The sequence below is a fragment of the Alnus glutinosa genome, chromosome 10 (genome assembly GCF_958979055.1).
Source record: "Alnus glutinosa chromosome 10, dhAlnGlut1.1, whole genome shotgun sequence".
Taxonomy (NCBI): Eukaryota; Viridiplantae; Streptophyta; class Magnoliopsida; order Fagales; family Betulaceae; genus Alnus; species Alnus glutinosa.
Window position 1 is genome coordinate 8,778,893 of NC_084895.1, and position 18,957 is coordinate 8,797,849.

Below are 18,957 nucleotides of genomic sequence, written 5' to 3' on the forward strand. Positions count from 1 at the left end.
CCAGAAGACCAGAAGCCACATTTCGGACACCTAGCTCAGAAACTTAGAGTTCTATCCATGTCCTAATGCCACCAGTGAAGGGCAATGTCAATAAGTTCAAGTTTGGAAGAAGTCCGGATGACCTAGCGGACGTTGAAGTCAGTAGGTTCCTGTTTGCAGAGAAGTTCGAACGCTGAAGATTGCGGACGGAGGAACTTTTTATGCAATCGGTTGAACGCTGGGTTTCAAGTTCGGACGCGCTTCAGTAACTTTATGAAGTCACAGTTGCAAGTCCGGACGCTAGAAGTCAGGTCTGGATGCCGCGTATGGAAATCCTAATTTGAGTAGAGTTAGGATTTCAAAAGCCTATTTAAAGGGTCTTCTAGGCTGTGTTATTGTAAGAATTCTAAATAGAACTCCAGTGTGCTAAGAGAAGGTTTTTAGGCAAATATTATTAGATGTTCTAATTCTTATAGAGTATTTGTCTTGTATTTGTCCAATCGTTTGAAGCCTAACTAGAGTGGAGCTTTAGTTAAAGGGATGTATTGAAAAACTCGTTAGATAGGGTCTGGTAGAGAGGCACTCAAGTATAGGTACTTGTTAGAGTTCAAGGTATGACTTGTACATGGGTATTGTGAGTACTACTATCTTGTTTTTCTCTTTGGTGCAAAGAGTTTCCACTTCGTAACCAAAATATTTGTGTCTATCTCTTTACTGCTGTTATATTTTGGTTGCGGTTGATTATTTAGGACTCATCTTTATTTTTCATACTACTTTCAAAGGAGTTTACCCAATCACAAGACAAAAGGAAAGGCTCGAAAGCCGCGTCCCTCCTCCAAAGAGGGACTTTAGGATCTTGATCGATGGCCGGGCCTTGTGGACCCAGACTAACAGGGAGGGGGTCGAGGGTCATTTGCCTGAAATTGTCAGGGATATGCATAACAAGAGAGGGAGCAAAAGCAATTAGCTTTTATTTCTTTTCAACAAAATTTGAAATTACAGGTTGTGCTCCTTCTATGCTCAAGCATTTATGTGGCTTTCCAGTTCTACTACATTTTAGGTAGGTATCATTGCATCAAAGCTTGGATCTTTGCGATTCAATTGGTCGCCTGTTAGGTTTCTATCATGTCAAATGTCTGTAAACAAGTAGTGGCCCACGTGGGTTGCAATATTTTATCTTCTCTCAAAGTACCCGATGTTGCTATTTGATTTTCTACATTTGATATTCAACTGTTGGATTTCCCTAATACGGTTGAGGCATGATGGGTTATTTCCTTCCCTGCTACCTTGACCCTGGGTATCATTTGGTGATGGGCGACAAATCAAGATTAAACCTAGAAATTGCCTTGAGCGCTGTCTCCCAAAGGGCTCTCGTGCATGTCATGGAAGTGCTTAGCTTTCTCATCACAAATTTTGATCGTTAAAGAAGTTGGTTGTTTGAAGGTGAGCTTCCTATGTTCAAAATCCATCTTTTAAACAAGCGCAAACCACTTGGGTGTACGAAGGTTCATTTTATGTTAGTAGCGGACGTGGCACCACCAGGTAGCTTGAGAGTTCTATTCCCTTCTCAATATTGCCCCCTCAAAATCTGTGGGAGGCACACTTATCTCATTGTGAAGGTCCATGGATCATGATCCTCTTAAATTATTTGTTGGAATTTGAGATAATTTGGGCAGGAGATTGTAAGAGACCTATTATGGGACCCGTTTGACCAGATAAGTGGTTGGACAACTCAATTTTTATTTGGTTAGGTAGGTTCCAGAAGTGATCTCTCAAAATTACTTATCTGAATTCTCTCAAATTTGAAAAAATAATTTGAGAGGATCCTAATCCACCTCGATGCATGGCCCGCCTAGCCATAAATGCCTTTTAAGGTGAGCTTCCCCATTTATACTAGACTTAGGTCTTCACCATTATATAAGGGCTTGTTATGCACGACTTTCAAAGTGTTGAACTTTCTGAAGCCGTTGAGGACTTTTAAAGCAGAGGACAGTCTTACTTTCATTAATTAATCTCTTGGAGTGTTATTCAAACAACACTTTCAACAAAGAACAAACCTAAAGTTTCGATTAAGGAGATCAATGGAAGAATTGTCAATAAGTTGTAGCAGGCAAGTGGCTCGTTTGTCTTGTATAAGAGAGAATCATCTACAAAGCTTTTCCGAGTATAGACTTCTTATAATTTTCTCATTCTTCTATAGTAAAGTGATTTTCTGAGTTTGGTTACTCTAAAATATTCAAAGGGTTTTACTTTGCCAACAAAAATCTTGTGTGTTGTGATTGCTTGGTTATCATTGTTGTGGTTTTGTATTTAAATGAATTGTACTACATAATAATCTTTAATTGAAAATTGTTGCTGCACATCACCTATTCACCCCCTCTAGACGAGTATTTGAGGTCTAAAATATTTTTCAAAATCTATCCTTTATTACCTTGCCTATCCATGATTAATTCAATACACAAAGGATCCGCAGGAACATCTCACTGAAGGAAGACAATTTATCGGGGACCCTTCACCTTTGACATTGGTCTTCAGCTTTTACCAAATCAAGTCTCCTTACCAATTGGAGATAGGAACAACAACTCTATAAAGGTAGAGAAATCCCGATTACAGGTATGCTCACTCTTGAACCTTTCACCTACAATTTGTCCGTTGATTCCCTCTCTCTCACTCTTGCTAATTTACTAGTGGAAGGTGTTTCTTCCGTCATCTCTAGCGATTAACTCTCACTGTTGTCATTTTTTCAGGTTTCCTTTATCGGAAGTTTGGTGTGAGGTCGTCGTCGTAACAATATGAAACTCTAAAGGATAGTTAAGAGGAAGGGTTCATCGATATTTAAGGTCGAGAAAATTGAAATATATAGAATATCACATCCCTCATATTCATATATAGAACAATTTAATTAACGAAACCGTCTTTTTATTTTCAAACAATTAAAAAAGAAACTCAACTCTTAAAGATGTGACACCAATCCTCAATAATTTAGAACATTATAAATATTATATTATGCAGCCTACTCATTTTTCTTGAATGCAAATTCGGAGGGACATACAGGAAGGCATAAATAAGAAACTGAAATGAAATATGCAAATAAGAAACAGAATGATACATACAGGCATAGATCCAGTTTTTCCAAAACACGAGCTGGTTCCCACTCGAAAATGCAGAAGACTTCCAAGCCAATGCGTTCAAAGGAGAGTTACCATACATGTTCGGAACAATAGCAGAACGTGGGCAATGCTGGAGCAAGTGCAGAGCAACATCTATTGTGTCGTACGGTAGAGACAAAATTAATAACAAAGGGAAATTATTCAATATTTCAAAGCATCGGAAAAAAGAAGATTGAATAATTACATCTTACCAAAATTATTGACTAGTATGAACCGGGTCAGAACCGTGGAAGCATCAATGTCGCTTAATGTTTGATGATTTTGCAGAGAGGCGGAATAAAGATAGCGAGCCACTTCTATATTTCCATACTCTAGAGCCGTTATAAGTGGAATACGATTCTCTTTGTCTGGGATGTTAATCAAGTTAGTGTTCATTGTAAGCATGCAATGTACCATGCTAGTATTTTGTAGAATAGCAGCCTGGGCTAGAGCTGTCAAACCATACTCATCACTTATTGCTAATTCCTCTTCCGACATTAACTTCACTAACTCCTCCACAATTTCTGTATGTCCTGCAAAGACAGCCACGTGAAGAACAGTGCGTCCATGGACTGAAACTCTTGCACTCGTTGCATCTTTGTGGCGGCTAAGGAAATTTTTTGCAGCATCCCAGTTACCATTGTTGATAGCCGTATGCAAAGGCTCATATGGAACAAGGTCTTTGTTGATGTTGCCTGCAAGGGGGAATGAGAAAATTTTATGTGTGGGGCAAAACTTTAAAAAATAAAAATTGTGAACAAAAAGGCATAATATATGAGGTTACTACTCATTGTTTTTTCGGAATCTAATGGAGTAGCAAAAACAAATAATTGAATATTAAAAGTGTTAGAATATATTTCATATATTGAGTTTATATTTTCCATGTAAGATTATTCTCCATTTAATTGCGATTGTAATCAAACCCTTGTTAGATTCAGCAAAGAGACCATTCTTTCGGCTTGTCACATTCAAAATAAGGTAGCTTATAAGAAAACCAGTAAAAATCCTTACGAACTTTGGGGAAGTTGGAAGCCTAGATCCAAATACCTCAAAGTGTGCAACTGCTTGAGAAAGGTCATATTGCTCGAGCCTAAAATAATTATCATGTGCAACCTTTTGTCTGACATAGGGTAGCACTAATTTTATATATGACAGAGCGTTGTTTCTGCATGCCTTGATGAAAGGTTGCACGATTGATCTCAGCTCACTCATCATCGATCACATTGCTACAATCTATAACTCAAACAATCTTGCCCTTTCTTATGTTGTGTGATAAGCAAGTTATTGACTCATTTTAAGGTTCCTCAATCTCAAGAGACCACAAACCTCACCTTTCGATCGGTTTTCTGCTGTAAAATCTGAATCCAAGAAGAATATCAACTCCATTGGTTCTCAGCCCTCTTCTTCTCAGGCTGGCTCTTCTTCCCTTTTTGCTGCTGCACCTGTTGCCCCTAATGTCTCTTCTATATCTCAGCAAGAAGAAGTTATTGAAGAAGCAGATCCAAATCCCGAATTAAGGCTTTGGGGCATGTGCAATATAAGTTCGTGGATCATGATCTTATGGTTTCTCCATAAGCATTCAAAGACTTATTTCAAGATGGAAAAATGATCCTTTCTAGGCTCCTTGTCAGGATGTCCAAAAGCCTCAGTATGATCTTACCAGGGATGGAGAGTAGTTTGCTTGAGTTTTTCCCACTTTGACAATTGTGACAAAAATGGGGAGAAGTTTTGAGAGGGGAATTAGGACTCTTCTAGGGAGTTGATCCACTCGAAGGGTGTTAGTTTTTTATATTGGCTGCATTCATGTAACAAAAGGTTATTTATTTGTTGAAGAAATTGGTGTTCAGATCATTCAGAATTCAAGATATTTCTTCAGTGTCCAGACACAACCCACACCAGTGGACGCAACTTCCAGAGATCCTCTTGTTCTGCAAACTGTTCTAATAGGTTAGCGAACGTGACTTCCTGAGAGTGCCAGTTCTCTAAGGTGTCTGGACACCTAGCGGACACAACTTCCCGAGAAGGTTTATTTCATGTATGTGTCCGGACAATAGGGTTACCTATTCGGACATGATGTACTGAAAATTTTTCTTTCTAATTAGTGTTCGGCACGCGTTAGCCTGTCCGGAAGCCGCCGCCCATGAAACTGTTCCTAACTTGTTTTAGGGCACTTTTAAAGGTTATTTAAAGGTGTTTCAAGGCAATCTTTGTTTATGGATTCAAGTATAGAATTAATTCATTTTGCTAAGAGAAGGTTTTAGACTTGTATCTCTCTTAAAGTGATGCTTTTGTTTTCTTTGTTTAACCGTCAACCATTGAAGCTAACTGAAGTTCCTGTAAAGGAAGATCAATAAGATTTCTCAAGAAGGGTCTGGGAGAGAAGCAGACAAGTGGGTCGCTTGTTGTAATTTAAGAGAGTAACTACTGCAAAGGTGTTGCGAGAACGAACTTCTTGTAAAATTCGTTGTTTCTTCATTATAGTTGACTTTCTGGGTTTGGCTGCCCTGTATGGGTTTTTCTCTTTGAGTTCAAAGAGTTTCCACTTCGTAACCAAATATCTGTGTTAACTATTTTACTGCTTTACATATTTGGTTATCTGTTTTGTTGTGTTGGTTTGGAGTCTATAATTATTTTCAATTGGAATCAAAGCAGGTTCACTCTGTTTGGATTAATTTCCTGAGTGTGATCCTAAACTCCTTTTTATTATGTCTTTTCTCCTTAATTCTGTTCCTTCCTTTGATGGATCAAATTATAGCTATTGGAAATCTCGCATGAGATATTTTCTAAAATCATTAGGCGTTTGGCATATTGTCGAATCTGAATGGATTGCATCAGATACGACAATAGTTGAATGGACTACTCTTCGAAGACAAACTCATGTTGTGAATGACAAAGCCATGAATGCTATATGCCTAGCACTTTCACCATCAGAATTCTCACGAATTTCTCATTGTGAAACTGCTCTGGAAGCATGTAATGTCCGAGACATTACTTAGTGTTTGAAGTGTAAAAGTTAAGTTATTAAATGATTAAGACTAATTAGATGTCATTAAAAATGAAAGAAAAGCATTTAAAAGTGCTAAAAATGAGTTTCTAGAATTGGTGTTTGGCCGGTGACCAAACGGCAAACACTGAGAGCAATGTTTTGTTCTCTGGTGTAAGCATCCGGACAATCACAACAACCGTCCGAACGACAATCTCAGAGACTAAATTATGTGGCACAAAACGCACGCGTCCAGACCCTCACATAACCCGTCCGGAATGCATTGGGTTTAAACGCGGAAAGGGATCTTTTGGACTCATTTTTCTGGAATCTTCCATATTTTATCTCATTTTCTCTTGATTTTTTCATGGGAAACCCGTGATCTACGATTTGATAAGCCCCATACCTCAAATCTAACTTCATAAACGTGATTTATGCAAGAAGATTTATGTTTTGACCGATCATTTTGAGGTAAATCACTAAACTCGTATTTTTTAGATTTTTGGCTAAATCTTGTAAAATGTGAGTTTAATCTTGGTTTTTCTCTAGGTTTTGAGCAATTTGGAGCTTACTAGAGATTCCCCGAACTCCGGGTAGCGTTTGGGTGAGCTTTTGGTAAGTTTCTCCAAACCTTAATTTTTGGGTATTTGCCTAGATGGTTGATGAGTCACAAATATTGTATATTTAGACCCCTTAATTTACATTAGTTAAACATTTAGCTTTATTATTTTATGATGTTTTTGGCTATTTTTGGTGTTTTAGCGTTTTGCAAGTCATTGAGAGAAAATTGGCATTTTTCATGTGTAATTGCAGAGAAGCAGGGAGAGGACAAAATCAGACAGCACAAGTCGCTCGAGCGACTTTGATTTCGATCTAGCGACAAACCGCTCGAGCGTAGCATGATGTGCTCGAGTGCATTCCCCACACACAGCTGGCATAGCGCCCGTGCGCTGCACCGCAGAAGCCCTGACGAATGCCCGAGTGCGCTCGAGCGCACTTATACTGACCTGAAATTGCGGAAACCCTAGCCAGCTCTATAAATACCCCTCCTTCTCATTTCTTTTGGGAGAGGACACTAGGAGAGCACCCTAGGCACCATTCTCAATGTATTTTAGGGTTTCTTGGGTGATTTTCACCTAGAACTCCCATATTTTGTAAGTTCCTTTGATTTTAATGCATTCTTGTAGTTTGTTTAAGCTTTCTTTTGCCATGAGAGGCTAAAACCTCAACTAAGGTTGAAGATGAAGCCTCGCCATTGAAGAGCAACAATGTTTCCATGCTAGTTTATGCTATTTGATTTTATAGGCTTTTGATTTCCAATTGTTCTACTTCCATTTCATTATTGAGATAATTCTTGGGTATCTCTTGTGGTTTCCGGATACATGTGATGATTTGAGGTTGCCTCATTTAATAATTTAGGTGATTTTTATTTATCAAAACGTTGGGTATTCGTTGTGTTTCATTCAAGTGGGTACATTTGATGATTTGAAGAAAAACTAGGTATCTTTTGTGATTTGAGCAAAGAATGGATTCAATGAATGATTTAAACGATTTTTGAAGTAAAGTAGAACAAACATAAGATTGGACGGTGAGAACTTCAAATGTGTATTGATGAACATGAGAATATGTTGCTATGATTAGGTGGGTGTGAATTCTAAAGCCTTAGAACCCTATATTTTGATTATTTTACTTTGTTTAGTTTGTGGTCTTTTGTTAAAAAGCCCCAAATTTGGAACGAGGTTAAAATAGGATTAGTTTGAATACAGATTAATTTTCGCAATGCAATTCCCTATGGATTCGACTTCGCACTTGCACACACACTATATTGCACATGATTCGTGCGCTTGCGAGTACTTTTAAAACTCACAACAAGTGTTTGGCTCCGTTGCCAGGGAATTGTTTTATTTGTGGAAATTGATTTTTGTTTGAATTGATTTTATTTTTCTACTAGTTTAGGTAGATTTTTGTTTTGTATATTTGCTGTTTTGTTTCTGTTTTGTGTTCTAATAAAAACCAGAAGAAAAAATAAATAAAAAATGTGTTGGTTTTTTTCGGTTCTGTTTCTACAGAATTCAAGCCTCTGTAAAGTCGCTCGAGCACATCCCAATCCGCTCGAGCAAAACTTGCCATGGCCAACATGCTCAAGCGCATCCTGCTTCGCTCGAGCGACTTTTGCTGGCAGCAGCAGCTCTGAAGCAGATATGATAGCCCTCTTAAGTCTAACAATTACTATTCTAAAAATAGTGAGTCAGAAGATGAACAAAATGAGCTTTAAAGCACCTACAATAAGTTGTTTTTAAATTATTCTGAGTTAAGAGATCTAAACAATTAGCGTGTGAAAAGGCTTAATGAATTTGAAATTGAAAAAATCAAATTGATTGAAAGAGTTAAGTCATTGGAAGATGAATTGAGTGAATCACATATTCATTTGAAAAAAATTCTCTAATGATAAGCTTGTTCAAATGCTAAATGACCAAAAGTGTTTTTCTGACAAATCTGGATTAGGCTTTGATAAATTTGTTGCTTCTTCTTCAGATGTTGCTTCTACTTCTAGAACTATATTTGTTAAGCTTGAATTATCTGAGTCTCGTGTTACTTGTTTAGATAAAGGAAATAATGCCAGCTTTAATGATCATGTGAAAATTGAACCTAAAATACATGTCAAGATGCAATCTAAGCCTAAATTCATTCCTACTTGCTATCATTGTGGTATCATTGGTCATACTCGACCACACTGTCTTCAGATTCACTCTCAAAGACCTTGGGCTAAGAAAAATGATCCTAAGAAAGGAAGAGCTGGTGTAGAGCTTTCCATGCCTAAATATGCCCCCTGCAAAGGAGACAACCTTCTCAAAGGTCTGTCCCTACTTGCCATCATTGTGGCAAAATTGGTCATACACAATCTAGCTGCTTCAAATTGAAACTCCGTGAGCATAAGAATGACAATTCCTATTATAAGAAAAGCTATGAGGGGCTGTGCGACATGATGACAAATGTTTTGACAGGGTTAGATAAGTTGGACAATAGTCACAACACTGCACCTAGTGTTAAGATGGCTTGGGTTAGGAAGGTTGATATCATTCACCCTTTGAGGGGGAAGTGGTAGTGGACTCACCTAGAGTTAAAAGGTCACATGGCATGTCTAGGATCATTGTTCTTGTTCTTTTTTTATATCCTAGAGCATGTCGAGTTCCATGCATTGCATTTTATTGTTATTTTCTTATTTTTTGGTTTGCATATGCTTTGCATCAATTTTTGAGTAATTTCTTTGCTATACTTTAAGTCTCTATGCATTTAATGGTTTGATAATGTTTAAGAGAACAACTAGCAGGTCTAATATTGCTTTCAAAGTTATTCTAATGCTGACCGGGCTAGCAATGCGGATGATAGAAAAAGCACTTCGGGCGGCTGCTATTCTATTTTGGTTGAGTCCCAGGTGGTTGCTTATCACTTTTATATTTTGGTTGAGTCCCAAGTGGTGTCATGCCCACTGATAATCAATTGCCTGACATCCTTACCAAAACTCTCGATGGCAACAAGTTTTATTTTCTTAGGAAAGCTATTGATGTTTGTGACATGTCCTAAACATGTCTCCTCACATGCTAGGAATATAATTTCTTGTATTTTTTAGTCTCATTCTCTCAGCATGTCCTTTGTTTCTGTTCTTTTTCTTTTTCTTTTTTTCTTTTTTGTGTGTGAAATTTCTTTTAATAAAAAAAGAAAGAAAGGGAAGGTAGAATTGTTTATCTTTGATAGTTTATCAAATATCTCATGTCTTCTTCACTAATATCTCAGTCTCTATGCTTTGTTAAATATCTTTACATATACTTGAGATGATCTAGTTTGACAACTACTTTGTTTCTTTGCTGCATCTGAGGCTAAATGGTTCATTTCTCTCATGCTATCTATATTGTGCACTATCAAAGTTCCCATAAGAAATGTTTTTTTCTCTCTGGTATTACTCTGGATATCCTCTTGAGAGAATCTTTTAGTGTGTTAGTAAAATTGACCAACTCGCTAGTTGAACCTAGAACCTAAAAATTATTGCATTCTCTCTAGGTTACAGCACTAAGAATGAAAGCAATTGATTCTCAAAAAAATATGGATATAAAAAGTTCACTACTGAATATGCTCTTAAAAAGTTCTTACACTTGTCCATAAAGAAATAGTCAGTGACCAAATCATTGCGAAAAGAGACGATCACTAATGGACTAAGTAAAAGATAATGTTATATCTTAGGGAGAGTGTATCGGATGAGGGTGACTAGGCTCTAGTAAAATAAGGTTTAACTTTTGAGTTGCCATACTCTATACATTCTCTTGACAAGCCATTCAGTCGTTATTACCTTATTGGTGTTCACTTTGCTTTTTGGATTGGCTTTCACACACTACACACATGGCATGAGTTAAGTGAATTTTTGTTTTCTTTCTTTCTTCTGCAGAGAAATCTTGGTCATATTTTTTTGCTTCTCATATATATTTTTGGATATTCTACCTTGCTATTTGACTGACTTCTCAGTTTTAAATACATGCATGTTTTGGTTCTCTCATTGAAAAATTTACTCTCTTTCTGCCTTAAAAATTTTGGTTTTGTGTGTGGAGTGTCCGGGCAACCCTACCTTGTGTCCGGACACCAGTGCCAGGGGTTAGTCTTGGGAACTCCTATCCAGACACAGTTTCCAGGTGTCCGAACACGAGTCGGGTTTCGTTTAAAAATTGCCTCATCTTTTTTTTCCCCACCGATTATGTTTTGCCCTAAACGTTGTTTACTGCTTGCTGCTTCATCTTGTGCTCTTACTCAAATCTCTGCTGCTTTTCTTTCTCCTCGTCAAGGTATGTGCATTCTCTTTCTTTTAGTTCTTGGTTTATTTTTGCGACTTTGGATTTCTAGGGTTTTTAGTTCTAAGATCTCTTTTAGTGGTTAATATTTCCTTGGATTTCCATTGTTCTAGAATGTTTGTCTGTGGTTGGGAATTCTTTTTCATGTAATTTTGAGAATTTTTGAGGTTATCACATTATTTTGTTCTTCTTAAAATATGATATGCACACCATGTGTTTGATAAAATGCATCAAGCAATTCTCATTATATGTTGCCATTTTCTTTGGCTCCTCCTTATTCCATTTCCTTTTTATGGGATTCACTTGTGATTTCATCATGGTCTTGCCTTTTTTGGTATATTTTTGTTGTGTGTGTTTCAGACCATGTCTAGCCGTAAGAGATCTAAGGCTTAGATTGATGCTATTATTGAACGCATTCGTCATCAAATGATTGTGATTGAGCGTGGAGTCTTAAGGTCTGACATCAGGGCTCCTCATTTCCAGTTTATCTATCAAACTTTTCAAGAGAATGGGTGTCTGAGCATTTTTTATGAGGTCAACATCTATCCACAGCTGATACATAAGTTCTACATGAACTTGAAGCCAAATGCTCACTATGCTACTCCATATGTGGAATCCAAAGTGTGCAGCACCAAGCTACACATCACTCCTGAGGTAATCAGTGAAGTCTCAGGCATTCCACTTACTCCTGCTCTAAGCACGCCTTTTCCAAATACAGTTACTCTGCCTCCAAGGGTTGAGCTTATGGAGTGTTTGAATCCCAATGAGGAGTATGAGTAGGAAGAACATAGGAACAAGATTCCTTCTAGTTATCTGTGCACTCCAGAATGTCTATTGGCCAGAATTGTCATGCAGAATATCTGGTCCATCTCTCGCAACAGTGAAGATACACTTGATAGGGCTCGGTTAATATTTTCCATCATCAATCAGGTTCCATTCTGTATGTGCAAGCACATGGTGATGACCATGATAGAGCTTCAGGCCAAGAACAACATTGCATTACCGTTTGGAGGGCTCATCACTAAGATTCTAAGAAGTTGCCCTTCATTCCTCCCTTTGAACTGATTGAGATGCCTAAAGGGTGTTTTGGGAAGGCAACCATGTTGAAATCTAATGCTCAGCTCCAACGGTTTCATATGCCTGATGAACTTGATTCTTCTAATCCTTCGGCGTCTTCTTTTGCTTCTGGGCCATCTAATGTTAAGCTTATGAGTCTCATGACTTAAATGAATGACACGCTTCAGTCTATGGATCAATGTATACGGCTCGTTGAGACAAATGATGTGCATATCAAGCTGAAATACCGGACCACTCTCTGCAACATACTCCCAAAAGATCAACATGATTAAGTGCCATGAGCTCTGAGGAAATGAATAACAAAAGATTGGCGAGTCTACCGAAAGGATCGGTGAGGAAATGAATAACAAAAGATTGGCGAGCTCGGAGGCAAGCGATAAGCTTGTTGTCTTACTGAGTCTAAAAATTACAAAGGGTTGTAACTTTTGCTTGTGGATATAATCTATATAATCCTATAGTGATTTTTCGGGTTATCTATATGAAGTACTTTTCCTAACCTTTGATTTTCTCAAAGGGGTTTACGCTTCGTAACAAACGTTTTTGTGTTGTGGTTGTGATGTTTAGTTAATTTATTGCCTTTCAATATTGTTATAAATATTGCTTGTATAGAAGACGGCTAGGTCACAAGACATAACCATTAGTTCTAGCCGTCATAACATAATGCTGGAAAATAAACTAAGGACGAAAAAAAATAATGGAAAATACATTCCTTATTAGCTAAAACACTTAGGGAAATAATATATGGAGATTTTACTCCTTATTCACTGTTGTCTTGGGGATTCGGTACTGCCACGTAAGCCCTAAAATTTTGAACGTATCAACTCATTTATGATGCTAGGAGTTGATAAGATAGATGATGGGTAGAGCTTATATGGAGTGATCGATTCACCTAAATTGAGGAAAGTTACTCTCCATAGTAGTGCAAATAATACGATCAAATGCTACCAAGGTTGCTTAAAGAATAAATTTTATAGCTAAAATTTTGGAGTTAGTTTCCCACCAAAACTAAAAGTTTGAGGCGGTAAGGAAAAACTAAAGTATAAGGTATGAAGGAATAGGTACAATCTATTCTAAGAGCATCCCCAACAAGTTCTCCAAAACTTTAACCAAATTAAAGATAAAAAAAATCTACTTTTGTTATTTTAACTACTACTTTTAACAAATTTCTTACACCAAACTCTCCAAATACTTCTCTATTTTAACTAATGCTCCGTTTGTTTCGACGTAAAATGGTTTCAGGGAAGTCATTTTTCTGGAAAATGTTTTTCGCCGAAAGCATTTTTCGGTGTTTGGCGCGTACAGAAAATCACAAATATTTTTCATATTTTTATTCAATCATATTAACCTATAAAAATTAATTTTTATTCAAAACATATAAATATTAATATAAAATAAAATAAAAAATCATCGACGACGAGATTCGATCACTGACCGACAAGATTCTGACCATTTTTACCTGATTCCGGCTAATATAGCCAGAATTCGAGATAAAGGCCGGAATCTGGATAGTTTCGTCGGAATGTGGGATAGCCGAATTCTGGCCATCTGGCCGGACCTTGCAAGATCCGTCCGGCCAGCTGGGATTCGGCCTCTCTGGCCGGATCTGGCCAGCCTAGCCGGATTCCGGCAGTTTCGTCGGAATCCGGCACAAACGGCCGGATTCCGACCATCTGGCCGAATCTGGCCAGATCCGTCCGGCCAGCCGGCCGTTCTGGCCAGATCTGGTCGGGAACCGGCCTCTTTGGCCAAGGCCAGTCGGAATCCGGCTCTTTGGCCAGATCCGGCCAGATGGCCAGAATTCGGCCGGTCTGGCCCGATTCTAGCCAGATTGGTCGCCGGAATCTGGGCTACCGGATTCCGACGAAGGTGGCCGGATTCCGTCGCCAGATTCATGCGACATTAACCGGATGTTGTTGGATTCCGATACCGGCAATATTTCGATGGTGGTCGGCTGCTTGAACGTGAAGGTTGACTGTGTCGTTTAAAATAGATCGACCGTGTCTGGTGTCTTCGGAAAACGATTTACGCTTTTTACGCTTTTAAAAAGCGTAAATTATTTTCTGAAATTTACTAAGCATTTTTGGTCAAACAGAAATTATTTTCCGGTTGACTATTATTTTCACCCCTACAACACCGAAAAATGCCGAAATCATTTTCCAGAAATCATTTTATGCCGAAACAAACGAAGCATAAATATTAATTTTTTATTGATTTTAAGCAACCACTCCAAGCAAATGAGGAGAGAGGAAAAATGAAAAGTGAAGTGAAAGGGGAGAGGAATTAAAAAAAAAAAAAAAAAAAAAAAAAAAAAAAGCTCATGGAATTTGTGAGCAAAATTTGGAGTGGAATTCTGACAAAAGACAAAATAAAGAAATTATAGAGAGTTTGCTGAAATTGGCTTTTTTGAAATATTCACCAAAATTTAGTGAAAACTTTGAAGTGGAGAGCTTGTTGGGAATGCTCTAAGTCATAAATCTAAATAATGAGTTTTAAACTAAAGAGGGGAGGTATAGTAGAATGATTTGAACTCATGATAAATGTAGAAGAGACAAATGATGCTCGTAAGGTCGTACGTGGTAAAGTGACTTATGGGTAGATGTGATTAAGGATTATGGATGATGATCATGTAAGATTTGAATGAATGAAATACGAGTGAAACTAAGTGCGAGGATTAGATTTGGCTTTGAGATTAAGGATATAATGTTTGGTGCTGATTATCTTTGAGGTCTATTAAGGTAGCCCAATGTGAGCACAATATATCAATAGGGTTTGTACAAATTTTGAGGTCGAAATTTAAATAAGCAGAGGGGGATGTTGTGATGCCCAAGACTTTAAATAGATGTTTGAAATATAAATTGGATGGAGTAAATGATTAGAGTTAGAAAAAGGCAGCAAGAAAACACCTTGAAAACGCTTAGAAATCCCCGTAAAATCAAGTTTAGGGAAGTCGTATTTGAACGAACGAAGAACAGAATCTAGACAAGAGAAGCTGAATGTTCAAATGGACATTTTAGCTGTGTCCGGACTTGGGAGTATGTCCATTTCCAAACATGTGTCCGGACATGTTTCGGGACACACTTGGCAGTAGTTTGCCTTCTATTTGCGTGTCTAGACAACTACTTACCATGTCCGGACACTGGTTGGGATAAAACTGGAAATTAGTCTTTTTGGGCCCATTTCTTTCGGTTCTCTCCCACTCTCTCATGATTTCTCTTATGGTTCTGATAGAAAAACCTTATTTTACGAAGATCTAAGCCCCATACCTCAATTCTAACTTCGGAAACGTGATCTACGTTTCTACCGATTGGTTTGAGGTAATTTTGTAAACCTTTGTCCTTTGAGATTTGGGTTTGATTCTTGGAAGATTGAGTTTAATATTCCAATATTCTTTAGGTTTTGCATGTTTTGGAGCTTCCTAAACGTTTCCCATGCTCCGAGTTGTGTTTGGGTGAATTTTGGTATGTTTTCCAAAACCCTAGCTTTTTGGGTATTTATCTAAGTTGTGATTTTAAGTGCCAAAACCCTAGTTGATTGGAACACTAGAAATTCTATGGGTATTCCATGGGTATAGCCCTTGAATGATTCAAATGCTATTTGAGACGTTTAGAGTTCAAATTGCTAGATGTTGTGGAATGTGTCGAATTATAGTTGTGCATTACGAGTTGTTGTCTAGGAATCTATAAGTTGAGCCCAACATCCAAGCACCCATTGTGAGTATTCTACTCATTGAGAAAAGATGCTATGATTTACATATTTTATAGAAATGAAATGATATGATGAATTTTGATTCGAACCGACGATAGTTTGATGATATGTGTTTTGGATGTTTTCAATAATTTCAAGTTTGTTGAGATATGACAAGGATGTTTAAGTGTTTTGAGATTACAAATATGAAAGTATGATTTGAGATATGTTTTGATGAGTTTTAATGCCCGTTGCGGTTGTAATTTAAATTATGCAAATTGTGATTGAGAAAATGACATGTTGAATTGTTTATGTTTTATGAAAAAGTATGTGTTAAAAGCATGACCATGATGTAAATGTATAATGTTTGAGCATGAAGCATGAGCATAGATGTGAGAGAAATGCATAAGACATTATAAGAATCGAGACAAGTCTCTAGCCTTGTACAAACGGACAAGTCCGTGAGGGCAAACCCTCGATAGTACTGTAAATGGAATGTTAATGACGTTATGAAGGACAAGTCCTTAGAAGGAGTGAGTTGCAAACTCTCACTATCTCGGGGCAAGCCCCATAATATTAAGCAAGTGTACACAAAAGGATATTCTAGAAACCCATTGGCCTGGTATACACATTAGTCCATATATAACACGCGCACCCGACCCTGCGCTGTCTTTCTGTAACACATAATTTGCTCTAAAAATTTTAGACCATTATCTAGTGAGGATCAAAGGTTTCTTCATCTTAGCTTTCACCTTTGGAAGTGCCTCCGTAATTAAGGTACACACTATAATCTATAATCTATAATATAATCCTTGCGTGTAAAGAGATCGGTCTTTAAGGACAACACTTTAGCGTGATTCTATAGCATTGTGAGACCCTTCCTTACTCTTCATTTTAATCTCTTGCATTATATTTATCTTATTATTAATTTTCATAAATAATAATATTACTTATTTATCAACAAGAATTTTTGGACTATCAACTTATTTTACAACAATAAGCCTAATGTTTAGAGGGAGAGATATAACCAGTTGGGCATGGAGGGAGAGAGAGAGAGAGAGAGAGAGAGAGAGACCTGGGATGTCTGATAAGTTGATTGGCTTGTTCATTGTAGCCAATGTATTCCAAACTTCTTTGGCGGAATCGATTTCCCTAATCTTCGATAATATGTCCACCCCGCATGAAAGTTGAATTGCATGTAAAGCTTGAGCATTAATCTTTCTCCATTCCTTATATGTATCTTTCTCAAAATCGTCCGAATCAGGTGTCAGGGTTGGTTTCATGATTGGTTCCTCGATAATGAACCAAAGTTCTTGACCCAACAAATAGTTTTTCATTGAAGCACTCCAATTCTCATAATTGTCATCTCTAAGAAGTTCAAGAACAATTGAGTTTGAGATAGAATCTGTTTCCTTGCTTAATCTGTCAAATTACGAAACATGTTACGTGAAACTCGGAACATATACGTACAGATCATATCATATATATTTCGTTTACAAAGCAATTTAGATTTTGCTTTCAAAATATCCAAAAAAAAGAAAAAAGAAAAAAAGAAAGGCAACTGCAATACTACTTGAGAGAAAGCAATTTATAAATATCGAAACTGTAAGTATTTATGATGCAATCAAATAATAAAAAGAAACAAAAGAAAAGGATATGGGCTACTTCGAGAGAGCCGTGATCTCCAATGGCTACTTCGAGAGAGCCTTGATCTCCAAAACAACCAAAAAGATCTAGGTTTTCATAATATTCAGCATGCTTATTCATTGAGTAGGATTACACTTAAATAGATGACGTCTAGGTCATAAGACATAACCATTAGGTCTAGCCGTCATAACACAATGCAGGAAAATAAACTAAGAAGGAAATAACTAATGGAAAATACATTCCTTATTAAACTAAATACTTAAGGAAATAAAATATGGAGAATTATATTCCTTATTCCAGCCGGCTTGGGGTTGCTTGGTGGCTACGGTAATGCCACCTAGCCCTAGGAAAATCTGAACGTATCATCCCTCTCCCCTAACATCTTCCTTGTCCCCAAGGAAGAATTCTGGTTTTGCAAAAATTAGTCCCTATCCTTCCAACCTTGGCTTCATCTCTTCTTCCTCCTTCACATTCTGCTCCAGCATCTCCTTGTCAAGAACATCGCAAAGAACAACCTTTTGAAAATCCTCAAAAGCTGGAAAACTATAAGGCCAGCTTTGGACTTCATTCATCATCTGTATTTTAGCATCCTCCCATAGCCAAAATGGATCATCTCCATAGGTGCAGAATTATGATAGATAAATACTGGGCCAAAAACCTTCTTCCATGGCTCACCAGCTCTGAATTTCAGCACCAGGTCTTTTCCAGCATAGTGAGCAGCCTTGCCAAAAAATGTATAAATTCCAGTAGCAATGACCACGGCTTCTATCTCTCCCTGTTTGCATGTCGAACCTGAATAAACACGATCACCAGGGCCTTCAACACTAATTATATCACCAGGAACAAGAATAGACGCATTTTGCTTGTACTCTTCAACAGGAACATGTTGTCCATGTTGTCGTTCACTGGTTCTCCCCAAAAGAGCTGCATCCTTAGCCCCAAAGAATAGTGTTGTGGCAACCGGAGGTTTTGTAGAATCCTCAGCTTTCTTGTTTTTTGTTCGCGTCTCTAACACAGCTTGGGGCTTTGGCATCAACAGGTCATTTTTTGTTGTCGGAGAGGTGCGTGGTGGAAAAAAACTTGCAATTCTTTTCCTGATCTCCTCCATTCGTTTGCTTGCTTCTTCTTTGTACACAAGGAATTCTGACCGCATCTTGTCTAGCCTCGCTTGTTCCTCTTCATTCCAAAAAGACATGGTGATGATGTGGATCGGAGATTGTTGTAGAAAACAATCAAACTTCGCTCTAATACCACTTAATGCAATCAAATAATAAAAATGAACAAAATAAAAGGGATATGGGCTACTTCGAGAGAGCCGTGATCTCCAATGGCTACTTCGAGAGAGCCTTGATCTCTAAAACAAACCATAAAGGTCTAGGTTTTCATAATATTCAGCATGTTTATTCATTGAGTAGGATTACACTTAAATAGATGACGGCTAGGTCATAAGACATAACCATTAGGTCTAGCCGTCATAACACAATGCAGGAAAATAAACTAAGAAGGAAATAACTAATGGAAAATGCATTCCTTATTAAACTAAATACTTAAGGAAATAAAATATGGAGAATTAAACTCCTTATTCCAGCCGGCTTGGGGT

At 37.6% G+C, this 18,957-nt stretch overlaps 1 protein-coding gene across 2 annotated transcripts in view; it reads right to left on the reverse strand.

Moving 5' to 3' along the window:
* Window positions 1–18,957, reverse strand: part of LOC133880205 (uncharacterized) — a 53,911-nt gene that overhangs the window by 20,536 nt on the left and 14,418 nt on the right. For both annotated transcript variants that reach the window (XM_062319107.1, XM_062319106.1), the window contains 3 exons: window positions 16,786–17,132; window positions 3,341–3,823; window positions 3,093–3,242 (listed from right to left, as the gene is read on the reverse strand). In XM_062319107.1, the coding sequence (XP_062175091.1) occupies window positions 3,093–3,242; window positions 3,341–3,823; window positions 16,786–17,132 (980 nt within the window). The remainder of the gene's footprint in view (window positions 1–3,092; window positions 3,243–3,340; window positions 3,824–16,785; window positions 17,133–18,957) is intronic.